The following is a 21,484-nucleotide window of genomic DNA, read 5'->3' on the forward strand; positions in this document are numbered from 1 at the left end:
TTCTATATGTTTTGCAGAGATGGGGAAGGCAAGATGAGTCACCTACAAATGATGGTTTTTAAGATGTTCTACGTTTGTTAACATACATGAACATTCAATTCAGTTCAGCCTGGTAAAGATGGTTCAGAGACCTAGGTTGTTGCTCTCCTTAGGTTGAAGTGTTGCATTTCCCTTCCTGGATACCAGAACTGCTACTAATAGACACTAGATTATATGATCTTACATTTATCCCGTCTTTATAGTATTGTATCATTTATATCAATTTACATTTTTGAAAAATGTCACCATGAAGGAGAGACTACATGTATATGTATATGTGTATGTCTATAATTTTTAAACAAATGTATCAAATTAACATTGCTTGAAAGCAGTCACCTTGAGAATCAATCCAATTATTCTTTTTTTTAATTTTTTTGTTTTGTTTTTATTTTATGTTTTTTAGGGGGGAGGTAATTAGCTTTGTTTATTTATTTTAATGGAGGTACTGGGGATTGACCCCAGGACCTCATGCATGCTAAGTACACGCTCTACCACTAAGCTATACCCTCTCCCCAAAATCCAGTTATTATTAATATATACCATTATGGAAAACATTTTAGAATTTCTTTGCAAAAAAATTATAGAGCAATAGCATGGATTTTAATTTTTGGAAAGAGCTAAGTCAATCAGTTAAGTTTAACGACCTACACATACACACACATACACTCAAACACACAGAGGCAATAGTTTTTGTATCAAAAGGTATGACTGGTTGAGTAAATAAGAATGTTATATCATGCGTAACATGGTCTCCTTTTGAAAAAAGTTATTTTCCTATAGATAAAGAATTATGTGCACTACTATGTCTTTGTCTTTATTTTCATTGTAAGCATCTGTTACTTTTTAAATCAGAAGATAGCTACTTTCATATTGAAAAAAGAATGTCTAAAAAAATTACCTAAGACATTTGCCACTTAGGCAATTCCAAAAGAGTACTTCTGTAAGTAATCTGTGCAACTGGTTCCTCCCTAAAATAAATATACAGCTTCTCAGGGTAAGTTGCTTAAGGTTCTTACTCCCTTAAGTTCTCATATTTATTTAATTGAAAAAGATTGGGAAACATTTATACCAAGGTAATGACACTCATTATCTCTTGGAGTATAGAATTTTGAGTGCTTTTTACATTATTTTGTTTCTATTTTCTGACTTAGAAATAAACAATAAACATGTATTGCTTTTGGATTAAGAAAAATAATAAAGTTGCAAACAAAATTATCAACATCTGAAAAAGCATATATTCTTTTAAAAAAATCAATAAATCACTAAAGAAATAGAAAGATATCCCATGCTCTTGGATGGAAGAATTAATATTGTTAAAATGGCCATACTACCCAAAGCAATCTACAGATTTAACACAATCCCTATCAAATTACCCAGAACATTTTTCACAGAATTAGAACAAGTAATCCTAAAATTTATATGGAATCACAAAAGAGCCAGAATTGCCAAAGCAATACTGAAGAAAAAGAATAAGCTAGAGGAATAACCCTCCCAGACTTCAGACAATACTACCAAGCTACAGTAATCAAAACCACATGGTATTGGCACAAAAACAGACATATGGATCCATGGAACAGAATCGAGAGCCCAGAAATAAACCTACACACTTACAGTAAATTAATCTTCAACAAAGGAGATAAGAATATACAATGGAGAAAAGACAGTCTCTTCAACAAGTGGTCTTGGGAAAGCTGGACAGCCATGTTTAAGTCAATGAAATTAGAACACTCCCTCATATCATAAAAAAATAAACTCAAAATGGCTTAAAGACAAGACACTACAAACCTCCTGGAAAAGAACACAGGCAAAATATTCTCTGACATAAATTGTATCAACATTCTCCTAGGGCAGTCTACTGAGGCAACAGAAATAAAAGCAAAAATAAATAAATGGGACCTAATTAAACTTATAAGCATTTGCACACCAAAGGAAACCATAAATAAATGGAAAGACAACCTACAGAATGAGAGAAAATATTTGCAAATGATGCGACTGACAAGGGTTTAATATTCAGAACATACAAACAGCTCATACAAGTCAATAACAAAAAAACAAACAACCCAATCCAAAAATGGGCAGAAGACCTAAACAAACACTTCTTCAGTGAAGACACATAAATGGCCAATAGGCACATGAAAAAATGCTCAATATTGCTAATTATCAGGGAAATGCAAAACAAAACTACAATGAAATATCACCTCACACCAGTCAGAATGGGCATCATTAAAACACCCACAAATGATAAATGCTGGAGAAGGTGTGGAGAAAAGGGAACCCTCCTACAGTATTGGTGGGAATGTAGTTTGGTGCAGCCATTATGGAAAACAGTATGGAGATTCCTTTAAAAAACTGAAATAGATTTACCTTATGAGCCAGCAATCCCACTCCTGGGCATATATCCAGACCAAACTCTAATTGGAAAAGACACATGTATGTACCCCAATGTTCATACCAGCACTATTTACAATAGCCAAGACATGGAAACAACCTAAATGTCCATTGACAGATGACTGGATAAAGAAGTTGTTTTTTATACACACACTCTAGAATATTACTCAGCCATAAAAAAAGAATGAAATAATGCCATTGCAGTAACATGGATGGACCTTGAGATCATCATCTGAAGTGAAGTGAGCCAGAAAGAGAAAGAAGAATGTCATATGGTATCATTTATATGTGGAATCTTAAAAAAAGGGAAACAAATGAACTTATTTACAAAACAGACAGACTCACAGACACAGAGTACAAACTTATGGTTACCAGGGAGAGAAGGGGGTGAGGAGGGATAAATTGGGAGTTCGAGATTTGCAGATACTAACTACTATATATAAAATAAACAACAAGGTCCTACTGTATAGCACAGGGAACTATAGTCAATACCTTGTAATGGCCTATAATGGAAAAGAATATGTGAAAAAATGTGTGTATGCATATATGAACACATATGCAAAACTGAATCACTATGCTGTACACCAGAAATTAACCTAACATTGTAACTCAACTCTATACTTCAGTTAAAAAAATCAATAAATCACTGTATTTCTCCAGATACACATACATTAAGTTACTACTTAGGCTCACAACCTACATTATATTTACTTTTCTCTTTGTCTCCTTAGAGATTTAAATTTCAGGAAAATAGGACTAGATCTCATTTTTATGATATAATTTCCTAAACATTTCATTCAGTTGGTTGCTCAGTAGACACTGATGAAATCCTGTTGTAGGCAGAAGAGAACTGGCACTGCAGGAGGACTGCCTTAGAAAGTATAAACTGATTAAAAAAAAAAAAAAAAAAAAAGCCAAAATGGAAGCCTTGCAATGGCTCCCTGTGTAAGCAAGACTCAGCTGCTGGTCACTGGCTGGATTTACACTCCTCCTCCCATCCCTTCTCTCCCAACTACATCCAGGCACAATTTTATATCTTTCAGAAGGTGTGAGATGATAAGGTTTTTCAAGCATACTACATACTTCAAGACTCATATAATTTCAGAAAGTCACATATTTCTGGATCAGTTTCCTAATAACTGGGTCAAAATATCTGCTGAAAGCATATGGCTTATAAAGGCTATAGCTTCTCTTTAAAACAAATCCCTTAAGTGGAAATACAATTTTCTCTATCTCCACAAACACCACAATTCTAGTTTAGAATAAAATAAATGATGTTTATACAAAAGTGGTATATTTTAAAATATATATCATCAGCAAAGCTGTTTCCATCAATGTAAGTAAACAGATCTCAAATGAAAGGGAAATCCAAAGGTCATAACTTTAGAGAATCTGTTGCCATAAAATCAAGGAGGCTAAAAATTTCAGATTTTATTCATCTTTTTTCTGAATAGAACCAAATACATAATTTTATCCTTAATTCCCTTCATATTTCAATATAACCCTATGTTTTCTATTTTCCCTTTGTGCAAACACATATACAAAATGTATGTTACCACCAACCCACAATTCAAAAAAGGCCAGTCTACATTAATACTTGTTGTGGATATTGTTCAAAAGTTGAAGAAAACACAAATTGGAAAAAAAATTAAAAGATTCAGAAGAGAATAAAGCTTTCTTCTGAGGCAGGACTTGTGTCAACTCAGGGAGCATCTCTCTCCCCATGACTAATAGATTTGCACATAAGTAACACAAATGATTTACTCTACCTGATTTTTGACATTTGCGTATCTTTTCAAGTGTTTTATAAATTCTGGTCGAGAAGTGTTCCGGGCAATTATAAGAGCCATACTTCCATTGTTTAATCTGAAAGTAAATATTTGCATTTGATATGAAGAAGTTTATTAAGAGATTGCATCAGAAATTACTCTTATTCTTTCTAACAAACAATGTTTACTAGAAGTTTTAGGCAAGTTAGATAAAATCATCACCACATTAAATTTACCTAAAATTCTTAAATCCTATCTTGCTGTGTTATTTTTTTTAAATGGCACAGCCTTTTGAATTCATTTTATTAAACAATTGACTTCCTTTTCAGCAAGCCCTGGCATCAAGGGCTTTTTAAAAAATGAATCATCAGGCATCCTATTCACATATCAAGACATAATTTGAAACCCACTGTATTTGCTTAGGGATTCTAAATGGGAAATCATGTATGTTTTTTAAGACATATTGTAAAATAGGTAATAAATACAAATGGCATAACAACTAGTTCAACAACACTTTTTAAAATCTAAAGCATGATTTACATATTTATTTATGGGCAGGGCTAAGTGACACAGGAAAACAGACAAATCAAAGTGGTCCTCGGATGGATGAACTGGAGGGAATGCTCCCACACATGTCCAGTTAAATGGCTGAACATTTTAATCTTGCCTGTTTGGTTCAATGTAAGAGACTGTAAATTTGGAGGTGTGATTTAGTGCCAAAAAGCCACTCACAGATGCATCGAGCTTTAGAAGGCAGTTTGCAGAAATATGTGCAAATGACTTCTAGGCTCAATTTCAGTGCAAAGGTAGTTATTCCAAGAATAACAACAATGACATACAAAAGAGCTCTTTAAATCTTAGGGAAGCTCAGGTTCGAGCTGTAAGGGACCTTGGAGACTATCCAGTCATTCACTCAATGTCTGTAGAAGGAAAGCAGCCCCCGAGTTGAAGTGATTTGTTCAGAGAAAAAAATGATCAGACCCTGATCCAGAGCTCTGAATCCCAGGTCCAGTGGTCCTTTTACCCATTATGCCACCTCTTCCTGACTGGAAATAAACAGTATCAAAACATTAGTGTGTTGTGTGTCCTTCATTTTTTAAAAAATTATTTAATTTTCACTTGTAATGAAAAGCATTTTCATATGTCCACTTTTCAATACTTTTTAGTAGTTGAAACACACCCTACGTACTGGCACTGTTATAAATATTTTACACATATTAATGCATTTAATTTTAGAAAAATTAGAATATAAACATATTAGCTCCTATCAGCAACTTGCACTGAGGTATTCTGAAGTAAATTATACTTTATCATGAAAAAATAAATGAAGCAGAAAGTTGAAACTCCTGTGCACTTTTCCTGAACTGTTCAGATGATAAATCTCTGAGTATCTTTGGTCAGGGTTCGCTCAACAGAAAGGCCTTTGCAAAAATGGCATGTGTGATTACAGTCCACAGAAGAAATCTCTAACTAATCGTCCTTCTCTGAAAAATTCATCAAGGCTGATTGAACCTGGAGCTTCAGCAGGGGAATTCCAGGCCAGCTGAAAAATGTCTGGAGCAGCTTTGAAGGAGGCAAGAAGCAAGTGCTCCCAGAAGAGCGGGACTACCTCCCATGAAGGTCCTTGAGCCAGTGGGAGGGTCAGCGATGGGGGAGGGCTAGAGCAGCAGTGTGCCCAGACTTGTGGACCACAGCTCTCAGTGGCTTCCCAGCTCTTCACTTTCCGTGGGGGAGACTACATGGGGGAGGCACACAGCAAGCTAGGATTTCTGAGGGTGTAGGGAGGAAGCAATCATGCTCAATTTCTAAATCACACAAGCTTCAAAATACTCCCTTCGAGCTTCAGCACTAGAGATAATTAACAAGGACCCTGACATCTGGATTTTTAATGTCAAAGTCTGTAGTTTCTCCTCTTGTCTAAACGTGGATATTTTCCTCTTTCTTACCTTCCTATCAATTGCCAGGGAGAATATTTTAAATCAATCCCTTTGCCAGCTGTTAATCCTTCAGGTTAAATATTTTGCAGGGAAGTTGAAACTAATCATTAAAATGATGTTATAAATTGCCAAAGTATGTCCATAAGTCATTCTTTTATTCCACTTCTGGGGAAAATGTGACTGTATTACACAACATGCATGACCCTTTCTTCTGTGCTCCACAGGAAAGGGAGAAAGATTTTCAGACCAATAATGGACAATTGCTTGAAAAAAATGTGCAAAAGATGGAATATCTACCTCTTGTGGACAAAATGATGTAGAAAAAGCCTCATGAAAACGTGGGTAGTAGATTCATATGTATGACTATGCACAGCAAATATAACTAAAATATTTCTTTTGATTAAAGGTATCACATATACACACATACATGCCATTCATGCTAAGGTTGTTTATGTCTGTACTAAAATTGGAAGGCAGAGAAACTCATTTAAGATACTAGAATTAAAGATAATGGTCTCAATGACTGGTAAATAAACAAATAAATAAAGCAAGCAAAGAGGGAGAAAGTACCACAATTAAGTGATGTCAATAAAACCCAAGGCATATTATTTTAGCCTCAATGACATTAAAAAAAATCAACTGATCACTTTTCCAGCTTAACAGTTCTTCTCAGGCTACTCTGATGACAAATCCTTCAGAATGTCTAATATTATATAGTCAAAATTGATAATATTCTAACTAGCCAAGAGTTAGCCAGGGTATTCTGAAAGATAAACGTGATTCATAGCAAAGTATCAATGATTCAATAAAAACACTTACTAACCTGGTGTTAGGTGCCAAGCCCCTAGGTGCCACTGAACACAGGCATGGAATTGCCATGATGCTGACATTCAAGAACTGACCCTGGATCATTTGCCACTGAGCATCACAGCCTAAAGGCAACGGAAGTGGTCGTCACTCTCCGTCCCCAGAGCAAAGTGTCACAAGAGCCTGGCTCAGTTCTCAAGGAGGTCATTTCAAACTCACCCGATTTGGGAAATCCCTGTGCCCTCCTAAAAGTAAGAAAACAAAACAAAGACACAAAACACATCACACAAAAAACAGCATCCACTAAATATGAGAAAATTAGAGAACCCAACATTAGATTAAACAGTAAACTATGTGAACAATTCTGTTACTTTATCACGTATTGATTCATTGAAAGGTAGCATCATCAGTAACAATGATTTTCAATTTTGTTTATAAAGACTAGAGCACTTCCTTTGTGTGGCTTTAATATTTTTATTACACGCTAGAAATTCTCATGAGGGCAAAAATTATGAGTTTTGTTTATTTGTTTGCATTTTGGCTCTTTGGATCCAAAAAGTACCTGGCATATAGCAGGCACTCAGTAAATAGACATTGGGTGGATGGATGGAGGGAGGGAGGAAGGGAGGGAGTGAATAGTTACTTCTGAAGACGGACACCAAACTACATGGACTAATAGAATCTGTAGGTCTTTGTGATTCTATATTCTTCACTAACATGACAGAATAACAACAAAAGATCACAAGTCTAATAAATTGTTTATATCAAACTTTTATGCTTTAAAAAAAAACGATATAGACACCTGTATTACTTTGAGCTTTTAACTTACCTTTCTTCTAAATCCTGAGAGCTGTTAAATGGTAAAAATGATATTTCACAGTCCTCCGGCCTAAAATGTAATGAAATTTGTTACTAGCAGTCATTGACTCTGGGATATGAAATTTTTCGTTGGAAAAAAGAAAAAGACTTACTTAAGTTTTGCCAGTGCCTTAATTATAGCAAAATCCTTCCGTTGGTTAGGGGGCATCCATCGATGTTTTTCTGCCAGAGCCAGAGCTCTTCCACCAAACCCAAACATGGCTGAGAACCCAAAGCGAAGAAACTTGCCAGTGGTGCTGAACGTGCAGACATCGACCTGTTGTATGTGCCCTTGAATAGTATATTGAATATGAGTCAGCCAGAAAACACAGTAGGCCAGTTGTCAAAATGGCAAACATAGAAAAGCATGTTTATTTCTTTACAGAAGAAAATGTCAAGCAACTTTATACTATAATAAGTAACCCGCTTTCTCTTCAACTCTCTTTACCGACAACTATTCCGTTTGCAATTTGGAACTTTTTCAGGTACTATGGGAAGAAACACAAAACAGTAAATTTTGCAGCTTCTTGCTATTTTATGCAAAACACAGTTAAAGAAGTGAAGTACATATGTAAAGTACACTTAGATTTAGCAGTAGTTTTTCATTGCATTTATTTGAATGTAAATTCTCTACATCAGCTGAGATAATAAAAGGTCTAGTGGAAGTACACTGCCTGAAAAATTTTTTCTTGTGCATTTTTTCTTTCTTTTAATAACTAGCCCTAGAGTTTTGGTACAAACAACAGTGTCTGATATATTTCAACAGTATAAATGGGTGTTCTTGATCTGGTTGTAAAATTGTGATCTTAATCATTATTTTTTTCTATCAAGATTACGGTAAAATTCCATTTACTACTCTTTATGGCACCTGTATTCTGAAAAGATTAGCAGTCCAGAGACGGAAGCTTTGTCTAATTGACTTTTGGTTTTTAGTCAAATATTCCTCTGCTTTGAGAGACAAAGAATCTGTCTTAGACAAGTTTGACAGAAATAAAAGAGCTGTCCTTATATAAACAGAAACTCCCTTATAAAACATGAACTCCTTTAGAAGAATTCTTACCCATTATAATGTGCAAAGTTGCAGTTACCACATGAGGGATTCCGTGAAGAGAATGTGCCAATACGTTCGTGGATCCTGTCAAATCAATTTTAAAACATGTATGATCAGTGTAACAAATGTTTTAAATTAACCATTTGCTCTTACTTTATAGCGATGTCACCATGTAATGTTCAGATGAAAAATTAAATGGAAGTTTATAAGTTTTTGTTCACATGATGGATGTTCATTGACCACTGAATTATTATTTAATCTTTAAATATGCTTAAAAATTGGGAAACAATTTATAGTATTTACTTGCTCACAGCTTCTTCCATCATGAATGTCTATTGTCTACCTGAAAAAGTGCTAGCTATATCAAAGTCTGCTCCATCCAACTCTGATGAATAGGCTTCTAACTTTTTTTACCAAATGAGCACCAGCAGCAGAAGGATGGCTCTGGAGAGCAGAAACAAATACATAAATATGAAGAAAAAAAAAAACCCAACCAATAACTAAGGAGAAAGTAAAAAAAATCACTATATAGTTCAAAAGATATGCTTTAAATACATTTTAAAGCTCTCAACCAGACGGAGATCTCCTCTATTACCTGAAAAAGGATATCCTAGATGAAGAAAATATTTAATTCCATGGTATTTGCCACAGTATGAGAATCTGTATTGAGACATTATAGATTTCTGATTTCCATAGTCATTGGGAGAATCTAAGATCCACGTGGATCTTCCCCACCAGATTACACAGAGAAAGAGCTCTCTCAAGTCAGGCGCCTTTAACTTGTGTGTCTGAAATCCTGGGGTAAAGGCCTGCTTTCCAAGGGGAAAGTAGCAGTTAGCCCATGCCATTCCCGGGAGGTAAAAAGGATTTAAAATTAAGAAGCTACAATCCTTCTTGATGTAAGTCCAGGGACAGCCGAGGGCTGTGAAAGCAGGGACGTACTGTGCACTGTAGCTATCAAGGCAACGGCTAGTCCCCTGGATTTGCACATTAGGAACGTTCCTGTGTGGTCGTAAGTGATCCCCTTGATTTCTGTCACTTTGAACTGATGTGTGCTTGGGTTGCTCAGCTGGAGAAGCTGAGGCAACTCAGCCATTATCAAGCAAGGCTGTCTGTCATTAAAACAATAATAATCATGAGGTACCTGTCTCAGCAGTAATGATTTCCAGACCTCTAATGTTATCGATGCAAAGAAATGTCCACCTTAATCAACTGGTAAACTGGTTTTAAGTGATTTATCAGAAGGTAGTTATGCTCTGACGCGTTACTCAGAGCATGTCGCCCAGTCTAGCAGCAATGACCACACATCGGTGTTTATCACATGGTTGATTCTCAGGCCCCACTCCAGACCTAACAAGTCACAGTCTGCATTTTATAAGATCCTCAGATTATGCATATGCACAGGAACTTGGAGAGCCCCTCCTCCAGAACATGTCGTTCAAGGATCAGCAGCGTCAACATTACCTGGGAAATTGTTAAAAAGGCAAATTTTGGGGTTCCATCTCCAACCTATAGAGAAGGAATGGCTGGGAGCAGGGCACAGGTTCCCACATCTCAGCAAGTTCTCCCAGTGATTCGTATGCACCCTAAAGTCTGAGAACAAGTGGTCCAGAAACCTGTTCCTCAGTGGGTCTTTATGAGGAGTCAATTACCTAGGCCTTTCCAATCATCCTTTGACCCTTTACAGCCTGCCCTCTGGCCATCTCACTGCTAATTAATCTGGAAAGGGTGGGGAAAACAAGAGAAAACAAATCAATCTGTTCTGCTTCCAAGTCAGATTTATGGTAGAGGTTCTGAAGGAGGCCACATAATTAGAGGGAGGTATTTCGGATTATCGATGGATTACAGCACTCCATGAAATACACTGCCTCCATTACTATGGGTAATTAGGAGAAGACCATAAAAGCAAACCTCAAGAAAGGTTATTAAAAAACATAATATCATGTTGTCATGTGCAATAGAGAATGACACATATCATGACTCAAGAAAATAAAGACTGTTTGTTCCCTGTGAGTTTGACGTATGCCAAGTATGCCCAAGCACAAATCCACTTAGAACGCTGGAGACTGCTTTTTGATTTTTACATCTTCTCAGGCTTTGCAACTTTTCTTTCATTCCATTGACCTGGGCAGTGACGACAGGCATGACCAGAAGTCAGAAAATCATTTGAGTTATCTTCTACCCTGCTTAACCTCTACCTTCATCTGAAGAACGTTTTTATACTCTGATTTAAAAAGGGAACGTTCACAAGGAAAGTAGATGCAAAATTATGAAACTAGAGATTGCTCCATATTTTCATTTGACTCATCTAAAAGAGTACAATTTCCTGCAAAAAAAAAAAGATTCATCCAAAAAGATACTTACATGCCAAAAGAACGTGCTGCTCACATAAATAAAAACTGTAATTTTAGCATTCTCACCAAAGCTATAAATGTTCTACCTCGAGGTAAACATTTTAATTAGCCTGAAAAGTTATTTTTCTTAACAGTCCCAGAAACTCTGTTCACCGCCCCCTCCCCAAACCTGCTAAAATGTGCCACATCCATTGAGTGAGGACAGAAGTAGCAGTTCATGTAAAGCATTACGGATGGAAGAACTGGACAGAAACTAGAGGCAAAAAAAAAAAAAGGAAAAAAATTGTCCTTGGAAGTGCAAGCACTTCTGCAAAACAATTAACTTAATTAACCAGACACCATGAATATTCATAAGGCTGTTAATGTCTCCCACATCCAAACAGATAAATGTGATGTAATGACTTCCTACTCAAGCATATCTAAAATGCTCATGAAAACTGCACCTACACTCTGGTTCTTTGCCTGGAATATCAGAGAAATTAACAGTCCCTTGGCAATATTTTATTCTCCTCAAATTGATTGGAAAGCATGAATTTATTTATGTGAATTCTATAGGAATATATGGTTCCCAGTCATCAGTATGTGGCTTGAGCCTTGTTTTACAACAGCTGGATTGTTTTTTTATTTTTATGTCCTCTCAGCTTTTTTTCTCTATCCTCCCCCCAACCCTCTAACTGGAATGTCTCTGTACAGTTCCTTAGCACCAGTTCCCATAGCAACAAACGCTATTGCTAATGGCCAGCAGTTCAAATACAGGCTTCCCCACATCTGATCCATTTGAGTCTGACCATAATTCAGCGGCTTGGTCTGTTGGCTCAGTGGAGTAATTTACTAAACACTCTCCCTCTGGGTGTCTCTCTCCAGGAGGCAAATGGTTTTAAAGGCAGACTGTCATCTGTGCTCAGCTTAGAAACTTCCTGCCTAGCTCTTGTTCCCATTCTCCATCAAAGCCCTGACCAGGCACAGAGTCCTCACATGAAATACATCCTGCATGTGACTTCCTCCCTCTATGAGATGAAATCCATAAGCTGGAACTCCTGTACAACCACCAAAGTTTTGGCAACATGCTGTATCTTCTCAATGAAATGTATTCAAATGGCATTTCTACACAGCCTCTGCATAGAAAAAATAGTTTCAAAATCAGATATACGCTTAAAAAATACAATGATAATAAAACTCAGTGTTATTCCTTTATAAAATCTGAGCTACATATTAAAAAGTCAGCATAGCCAGCAATTATTATAGCTAACTATTCACGTTACATCAAATGCACACCTGTGAGGACACCTATCTTTCCACATCTGATGCACTGCAGTTGATGAGTGACCTCAGGGGTGTAAGTACTAAGGGAAACAAACAGTGACCCAAGCACATCCACTTTGCATGGAGGGAAATGTTGAGAAAGTTCCACCATTACAGACAGCGCTACTAAAATGACACTGAAAGGTCGAAGTGTGGCCCCAAATGCATCTTTTTGACTTGATGCATTTTGTTTTTCTAGCAGATTTTTCTCAGTAAGTTATACAATTATCAGGACATATTCGAATCTCCCTCTACTTTTAAGTTCTTGCTTTTGTGAAAGACTTTTTACTCTAAAAGGGCACTAATAGACCTTTTGTTCTTTGTCAATTAATAATACTAAACACACTGAAATCCACCCTAAATAGCTGTGGTTATCAAATGGATAGAATGTTGATTTCTTTTTAACCTTGCCCACCATTTTCTATTTTCACAGGAAAGAACACAGTTGACCCTGGAACCACACGGGTTCAAACTGAGTGGGTCCACTTATACATGGGTATTTTCCAGTTGTAAATACCACAGCACTTCATGGTCCCCAGTTGGTGGAATTCACGGATGCAGAGGAAAACGGAGGGCCAACTATAAATTGCAGGCGGATTTAACCCCCATGCTGTTAAAGGGTCAACTGTAATTGTTTCTGTTTTTCTTATAGGGATAATAATGTGTGATGTTTTAAAATGAAAAGAAATAATCACTTTCCTCCACTATTGTTTGTTTAAATAATAATTTGGGAGGAGTGACTTTGTAACATAAGAAACGTGCAAAAGATGCTGTCATCTTTCCTGGATCCCAGTGTTGCTCCAGCTCCTCTCCCTGGCTCCGACCTCCACTCTTACTTCCTTCCCCTAATCAGGAATCTTCCTTGCACAGACTCCCAGCAGGTGGCTCCCTTGCTTGAAACCGCCCGTTTCCCTTTACTATTTATCAAGTGCTATTCAGACCTCTTCCTGCGGCATCCAGGAGCCACCGCAGCTTGGGCCTATTTGACACCAATATCACCAAGCAGATGGCCTGTTTTCAATTCCTCAACATTCCTGCCTTTTGCCCTTATTATTTTTGCAGCCAAGAAAAGAACTCATTCTCATCTTTCAGGGGATCCTACCTATTTCTAAGTCTACTTCATGTGGTATTTACTCCATAATGTCTTCCTTGCATTTATTCATTCCGCTTTACTGGGTGTTCACTGTGACAGGTCCTGTTCTAGCTGCCGGGGAGACAGCAGTCAGAATGGAGCCTTGCTGCATTCTCCAAGTCATCCGTCTGTACTTCAATTAAGGGAGCTGACTTACCACACTCTACCTCATATGAAGTCATAAGCAGCTTGACTGGAGTGGCCCTGTTTGGAAATCTCCTATCTGGGACTGTGTGATCATTAGACCTTTATATAGGAAGGTAGAATAATAGTCTCATTTATTGTTTGCTCAACTATGTGTTAAACCCTGCACATATACTACCTAATTCAACACTATAATAACCTTGTAATGAAGTGAACATATGAAGTGAATGTAATGAAAAGCGAGTGTTATCTCGCTTTTACAGATTAGAAAAATAAGGCTCAAAGAAATTCAATAACTTGTCCAAAGACTCACATGTGCTTAGCAGAGATGCCAAGAATGGGTCTTCCTGACTCAAAGTCTGTGTTTAACTCTGCGTGACACTGTCTAGGGTTGAAAGAAAAACAGGGAAAGACTGGGGAGAGCGTCCATTTAGCAAATCCGTGGCCCCTTCCTTGCCTGCTGGTATCACACCCAGTGGAGGTCGAGCTGGGACAGGAGTCAGGATGCTGTCTGTCTCCACCCCAGCGTTCTTCTGGGCTCTAAGAAGCAAGGCATGGGCTACTTCACTGGTGAACCCATCTCCACCAACACAGACAACACTGGAAAAGAAGAAATTGAGCGAAACAATGCAAAACATTAGCAAAATTGGTAATAATTTGTGAAATTTAGACTTTAAAATATTAATCTTATATATTCTATGCGCGTCATTACACACACCTTCAAACATTTTAGTATGGATGAGAAGATACCAGCACTGCACTGATAAAGTTTACTTCACAAATATAATACCTACATGCTACCCCAGAGACACAGTATTTTTAAGTGGGTTAGGAGGCATTAAAACACTTGAGCACGTTAATTCACATCTGACCTGAATTTTGCTCTGTTAATATCCCAAAGCATATTATTCTCATTTTGTTTATGTTAATAATAGTCCTTGTAATTCATTTAACTAACACAAGCCAAAGTCATAAAATCCTGCTAATTTTCAATATAGCTCTGAAAGAACAGCAATAAAAATCATGTAAAATATGAAGCTTTAATTTAAGGAACTGCTAATTATCACGAGTATATGAATGGTCGTTGCACACCTGAACTGGTTTTCATCTCCTGAACGTTACTGCAATACTGCATTTTAAGAGCAGCGTTACTACCCTTTGACCCTCGTCAGTACTGCTAATATTTTCTTAAGACCTCATGATAAGTATACTATAGGAGTGGTCGGAAGCCATGGAAGTAATACAAGATACCAGATGTTTTCTCATCATCATTCATATTTAAACGATGCAAAATAATCTTAAGTATCAAAATCTCATCAATTTACCAAAAGGAAGAGATTTTGTGGTATTGAGAGCAGGTGTCACAACCCAAGACCCCCAAGGCCCAGCAGGAAAGGAAGAATCTGCTCCATCTGAGGGAGGGAGCATCTCAGCCCCCACCCATGCCCAGTGTCCAGGCGGCAGGCTTAGGGGACCACCGCTTCTGGTTTTTCTAGAGAAGCCACAGATCCTGGTTTGGGGATAAGTCTCCTAGTTTATAAATACTAGCAACTAGCATTCAATATATTTAAAAACTCTATGTGCCAAACAAAGCAGCCTATGGGCCAGAATCAGCAGGGGTTACTGGCTCCCTAAGTTTAGGAAGCTCCAGAAGTTGGTGAATCCAGAGGCTGAGAAGACTTTTCGCATCAGTTCCCTCTCCACCTTGCTCTCAGCCTTCCAGCCCCTGCCCCTCACTGGGCTTCAGCCCAATGGCTGCACGTAGCCCGGGTGATCCAGACCCCTCCTCATTAGAAGAAACTCCAGGGTATGGGCTATGACCCAGGTCATTTTTGGCTAGGGGTATTATTTCATGTCCTAACTGATTCCAGGGGCCAACTACATGGCCACTGATGCAGAGCAAAGTGATTCTATCCACTGAGGACCAACTTCACGTCAGGTGATACATGGGCTCTTTTCCATTAAATCCCCAGAATTCTGTGAAGTAGGCCTTAGCCCCATCTTAAAAATGGAGAAGCCAAGGTTTGATTCGAACCCTATCTTTATGATTTCAAAGACCTCTATGAGCAGATCTCCAAACAGTCTATGAACTTATTTATAACTCCCAGACCCATGCCTTCTATCTGCTGAGGTGTGTGTGACCTAAAAGGAGCACATAAAGTCATCAAACATAGCATCTAACTTAGCACAAAGAACTTGCCTCTACCATACAGTATGGTGACATTTGACCCCTGGCATCCTGCACCCAGTTGTAGCACTGTGTACCTGGTAACTCATGCAAGAGTCAGGAGACATGGCCTTTTCATGAACATGTTCTGCTACAAAACCTTTGAAATTTTGTCATGACACATCCTATGTTAAATATTTTGAAACTATAAAAGATCATAACAGTAAAGTAACATGTAGAGAATGGTTCCCATGCACCAGACACTGTTCTCAGCACTCTCCAGGTATTAACATTTAATTTGAACAATAACTATGCAACACTTTTACTCCCAATTTACAGATTAGAAAACTAAGACATAAAAAGATTAAACAACTTTCCCAAGGTCATCCCATAGTAAGTTACAGAATGAGATTTCGAAACAAAAAATTTGGCCTTAGAAATTACACTACTATTTGATATATTATACTCCTTTCCTATATATAAACCTAATGAAAACAGACTTCTGAGAGTTTTCTTATTTAGGAAATCAGTTTACCAGAAGAATCACGGTGGAATTAAATGAGTTAGGAACATATTTATTTATGTTGACAACTACTATATCATTCAGATCATCTCCAGGTACAGTTACTCAACCTAGGGAATATACTTAATAAAACATATCATAAAAGCCTGGATATAACAAGGCAAAAAAAAAAAAAAAACAACTTTTTATAATGAGTCAATCTAATCACACTTAAGAGTTACCCTAAAACATAAAACTTTTGCATGTGATACACCCTGTGTTTTGAGAATAAGTAAACTCCTTGTAATGATGCCAAGTAGAACTTTTCTATCTAGAAAAGTACAACTGGGGGACAATTATCTTATTTCTCTTTATAAAAAGTGATAAAAAAACATTTTAAATGGGTGTTTGTGTAACTGCCTATCAACCAATATCATGACCGAAATGTTTAATGTGTTACTGGATTTTTGACTTAAATTTTTTCTTTTCTGAAAAGAGATACTTTTTTTTTTTAACTTTAGTAATACAGATATCACAGTGGTGATAAAACGTCAGTGTAAGCCAAATAATGTCTAGATTCTCATGGGTCTAGCTAACGATGAAATTAAAAGAAATAAACTGTAATTCAAACTAAAATAAAAAACACTGTGAAACAAAAGGGGAAAATATTAATAAATTTATAATTGCATTAGAGCTACAGATTAGCTTAATCATCTTCACACTTATAAATCCCACTGTTACTGCTTCACGTCTATGCACCCAATATTACTCTTTCTTTTGCCTTTACAAAACTTCTTCCTCAGGCCCAGTATAAAGAGGGGACAGTATGGAGATAGATGCTCCTTCAGGCTCCAGCAGCCCGTCTGAGAGTGTCTGCTAGAACACACTGGAGCTTCACACCAGCTGTTGTGAGTGCTGATGCACTGTTCCTGTTGGCGTTGGGAATATGTCCCAATGTGTCTTCACACAAACATATGCAACTCATTAAAAAGACTCCAAAATCTTAGCAAATAACACTTCTTAAACATTATTTATTAAATCATTTTGCATTACTGAATAATACCAATAGAATTTTTCTTGGATCTTAACCCCTCTTGTCTGTGTCTAGAAACCTTTAAGTGATGTTCTTACCACTCCCTATCAGCAGCTCCACTAGAGGCAGGCAGAGACGCTTCAGGCTCAAGCTCTTGAAAGAACATGAGCTCTTCCTTCATCAAAATACTACAGCGAGGAGGGTGTATAGCTTAGTGGAAGAGAACATGCTTAGCATGCACAAGGTCCTGGGTTCAATCCCCAGTACTATCATTAAAAAAAAATGCTGTAGCATCTTGGGGTTACCCTATCCCATCCGTAAGTCTTTTGTATCTATTTCTCAAAGAACGCTCCTATAGCCACTCTTTGAACAGGTTCAGAAATAGGGCAGTCGCGAATGTAGCACCTTCTATTTTCAAACAATTCTGCTTGTTAGAGAATTGCTCTTGGGAAGTGCCTACAGAAACGATATTTCCATTGTTCTACTCATACACCTCTCTATGTCATTCTAAGTAGAGTGACTTAAAATGACCATTTTATTAAGATAGTTATCCCAACCACCACTGGGCTCCTACTGGAAAGACCAGGCTCAAAACAGTAAATGCGCTATTTTAAGGATCTTAGATGACTTTCAATAGAAGTTTTAAATTATTATAAATCCTAAGTAAAACAGCATGCCATGGAGTTTAGAAACTGTTAAATCACAGGAACCCAATTCACATAAAGGTTAGGACAAACTCTTTGGTTAAAAAAAATGTCGGTGATAACTAAAGGATCTATATATCTTGTAGTGCCACAATGCAACATAACAATCCCTGCTGTGTGGCAGGAACAAGAACTGAGCATGTTCAGGTAAAGAGGAAAATATTACTCTACTGCACTTACACAATAGTCTTTCTTCATTCTGCAAAGTTCTTCTTGATCTTTGCATAGTATAATTACCAACAGAACTCACTTACAGATACCACCTTTATTGGAATACTTCATAATGCTCATGTGCAAGACCAGGTCTAACACCTATAATATCTGTTATTCTTTGTATAATTATGTTTTGAAGCAAGGACTTCTTGCAATGCCACGACTCTTGTATACTCGTAAACTGTGTTTCAGGACCATGCAGCATATTAAGGTGAGTAGCTGGTAGGCATAATCCCCCCAATTACTTTTCTTAAACTGTATGCTTACAAGATAATCTCTTAAATGTAGCCTATTAATCAAACTGTCCAGCTCTAAGTATAAAACTCTAAAGTGATTTCCTACCTCATGTTCTTCATGCTCGATATTTATATAACATTCCATCTAGATTTACTCCTCTCAATTACATTTCTTTTTCAAAAATTATGTTTTACTTATCAAACTTTATTCTTTGTCCAATAATTTTTTGTCACCCCCTCCCCCCAAAAATTAAGCATTTCTGAAAAACAACCCTGCTAATGCTCCATTTTGATCACATCACTTTCCTTGCTAAAACATTCTAATAGTTCTTTGGGAAGAGTAAAGCCTTTCACTTCAATTGAAAGACCCAGCTACCCTTCCTGATACTGAGAGTCTGTTGTCCCCCAACACCCCTGCCCATCCACATGGGACATAAACAATTCACATACCTGCCACCTTTTAAAATTCTGAAATATTCACCCTTGCAAAAAACCTTCCCTAAAAGAATATGCTTTTAGTCTTGCACATCAATCTGGCACTTTAGCAAATTGATTCACCTCATTTTTTAAAATGTCAATTAAGGTATATGTCACTTGCCTTGTTTCTAATGTTGCATACCAGTGAACAATTTCTACACACTCTAGCAATGTATTGCAAACAACAGTTTCTAAAGCCTACTGTGAATAAATACTTATTTGGTAGCCACTAAGTTATAGAAGATAAGTAAAATTAGCATCTTTCATTCATTCTGAATATATTTGTTTTTATAACGCATTTACCCTCAGTCAGTCATGTCCAAATTAACCAGTGGGTAGCTACTAACACTATCAATAAATTTGCAGAAGAGAATCATAGTATAGTTATGCCATATGACCAATATAATATCTTCCATCAATGCTTTTCTAGATACTCACATGGTTAAAGCCAAGAATTAAGGACTACAGATGCAAATGTACGCACATTAGGTTAGTATAAGATAATACATTGTGATTTCCCAGTATTTATATTTAAATTCCTCCTTTTGCTCTCCTATGCCCAATCCTGAGAGGTAGGTAGACAACCATGATGTATTATCACTATCAATAATTGTTATTACACAGATATGAATGAAACAGAGCCTAATTACATACACCACAAATATTTTAAAAGTGGGGAGGGGCTCGCTCAAGTGGTTGAGCGCAAGCTCAGCATGCATGGGGTCCTGGGTTCAATCCCCAGTATCTCCTCTAAAAATAAATAAGCCTAATTACCTCTACCCCCAACCAAAATAAAATAAATAATACAAAAAGAGAAAGAAAGAAAAGAAAGAAAGAAAGAAAAGAAAAAAGAAAGAAAGGAAAGAAAAAGGAAAGAAAAAGGAAAGAAAAGAAAGTAAAGAAAGGGAAGAAAGAAAGAAAATATTTAAAAATTATAGGTCCCAAATATGTGGCTAAAGACTAATGAAAACATTTAATAACATAAGCTATACGACAAATCTAGATTAATAACAGAACCTACCCATCAAATCCCTGTAGTTCACATTCTTTTAGCAGTGACAGAGCATGTCCTTCATATTCGGTTACTATTAAAAAAAAAAAACAAAAAAAACAGAAAAGGGTGAAAGTTTTAAACAAATGATCTACACTTTTTAATTTAGTTTGGCTAAATAATATGATAAACATATGGTCAGGTCGTAAAACAACATTTATTCTTGGATATTTTTATTTTAATCATGGGAAAGAGGATTAAGTGTTACTTGCCTGATGTGTTTTACCGCTTTATGTAAAAGAGGGTCATATATTTGTTCCAACTACATAAGTCATTTGGGGATATCCCACATAGAGCAGTTAGAAAATTTATCTTGGTGCCTGTCTGTTTAGTGTCCCCGAAATAAGACACATTTCCTTTAAATCAGAAGCCGAGGAGCAGCAGTATTTTGAAAATAAGGCATATTAGCTGGCATCAAATAGTCAATGTTAAATCGCTTTGGCAACCTTACATGAATAAATTAGCTGAAAGGTTAGTGTAAGATTTACATACTAGAAGAATGTGTATCAGGAACTGCTAGACTAAAAAGAGGAGTTGGACACGAAAATGTGAAGCAAAGCCAACAACAATGATAACAGACCCAATGTCAAGGAGGAGGGTGGCACACTGGTCCACCAGAGCCCAGATTCTCCAAGGAAATGAATCTGTCACTCCCTATCGTCATCTCCCCAGTCATGATGCCCTACGCAGTCTTGCAAATGCCAGTGAAGACAGGATAAACTGGCACGCTGCAGATGGCACCAAGCTTCCCAACCACATTTAGCATTTTCTAGGGCAGCTCTGCCAGAAGAGACAGCCCAGCTGTATCCACCCATCAAAGATTTCTGCTGACTGACATGACACTGCAGATGGATTTTTTGTGTAAGAATGTGCATCATGATATGCAAGATTACATTAATCTTTCATGCCTGTCTGTCCTTGGTGCCAGCATGGTTCAGGCTTTTCCTACAATGTTTTTAGATATTGTTAAAAATTATTAGTCTTGGTGTCTAAAAGAATCATTCTGTATCCAGCAGTACTACATTGTAATTTTCGCACAGCTTATTCAAATATGGTTAGCGTTCACATGAATAAAATTCTCTATATTAAATTCTAATCAGAAGAAAGCTACAAGAAAAGGAAATATAAAAGATTAATATTAATAAACTTAGAAGGTTAAGTTATCATAAATGATTGTGTGTTGATCATTCATCTCTAACTTCAGCAAGTCGTTGCAACCTTAGAAAGCACAATAATAAAATGTCTGACAAACACACATTAAAAATAATTAAGGCTATTAGGGAGAAATATTTATGCTGAGAATCAGTTTATCAAGTCTTT

At 36.9% G+C, this 21,484-nt stretch overlaps 1 protein-coding gene across 1 annotated transcript in view; it reads right to left on the reverse strand.

Moving 5' to 3' along the window:
* CERKL (ceramide kinase like) overlaps window positions 1-21,484 on the reverse strand; it is a 106,736-nt gene that overhangs the window by 4,108 nt on the left and 81,144 nt on the right. Inside the window, exons 4-11 of the mRNA XM_032479872.1 lie at window positions 20,135-20,198; window positions 14,239-14,381; window positions 8,859-8,933; window positions 7,912-8,089; window positions 7,770-7,829; window positions 7,160-7,185; window positions 6,957-7,065; window positions 4,197-4,293 (exon numbers count right to left, since the gene is read on the reverse strand). Coding sequence (XP_032335763.1) covers window positions 4,197-4,293; window positions 6,957-7,065; window positions 7,160-7,185; window positions 7,770-7,829; window positions 7,912-8,089; window positions 8,859-8,933; window positions 14,239-14,381; window positions 20,135-20,198 — 752 coding nt within the window. The remainder of the gene's footprint in view (window positions 1-4,196; window positions 4,294-6,956; window positions 7,066-7,159; window positions 7,186-7,769; window positions 7,830-7,911; window positions 8,090-8,858; window positions 8,934-14,238; window positions 14,382-20,134; window positions 20,199-21,484) is intronic.

Source organism: Camelus ferus, chromosome 5, assembly GCF_009834535.1.
Source record: "Camelus ferus isolate YT-003-E chromosome 5, BCGSAC_Cfer_1.0, whole genome shotgun sequence".
NCBI lineage: Eukaryota > Metazoa > Chordata > Mammalia > Artiodactyla > Camelidae > Camelus > Camelus ferus.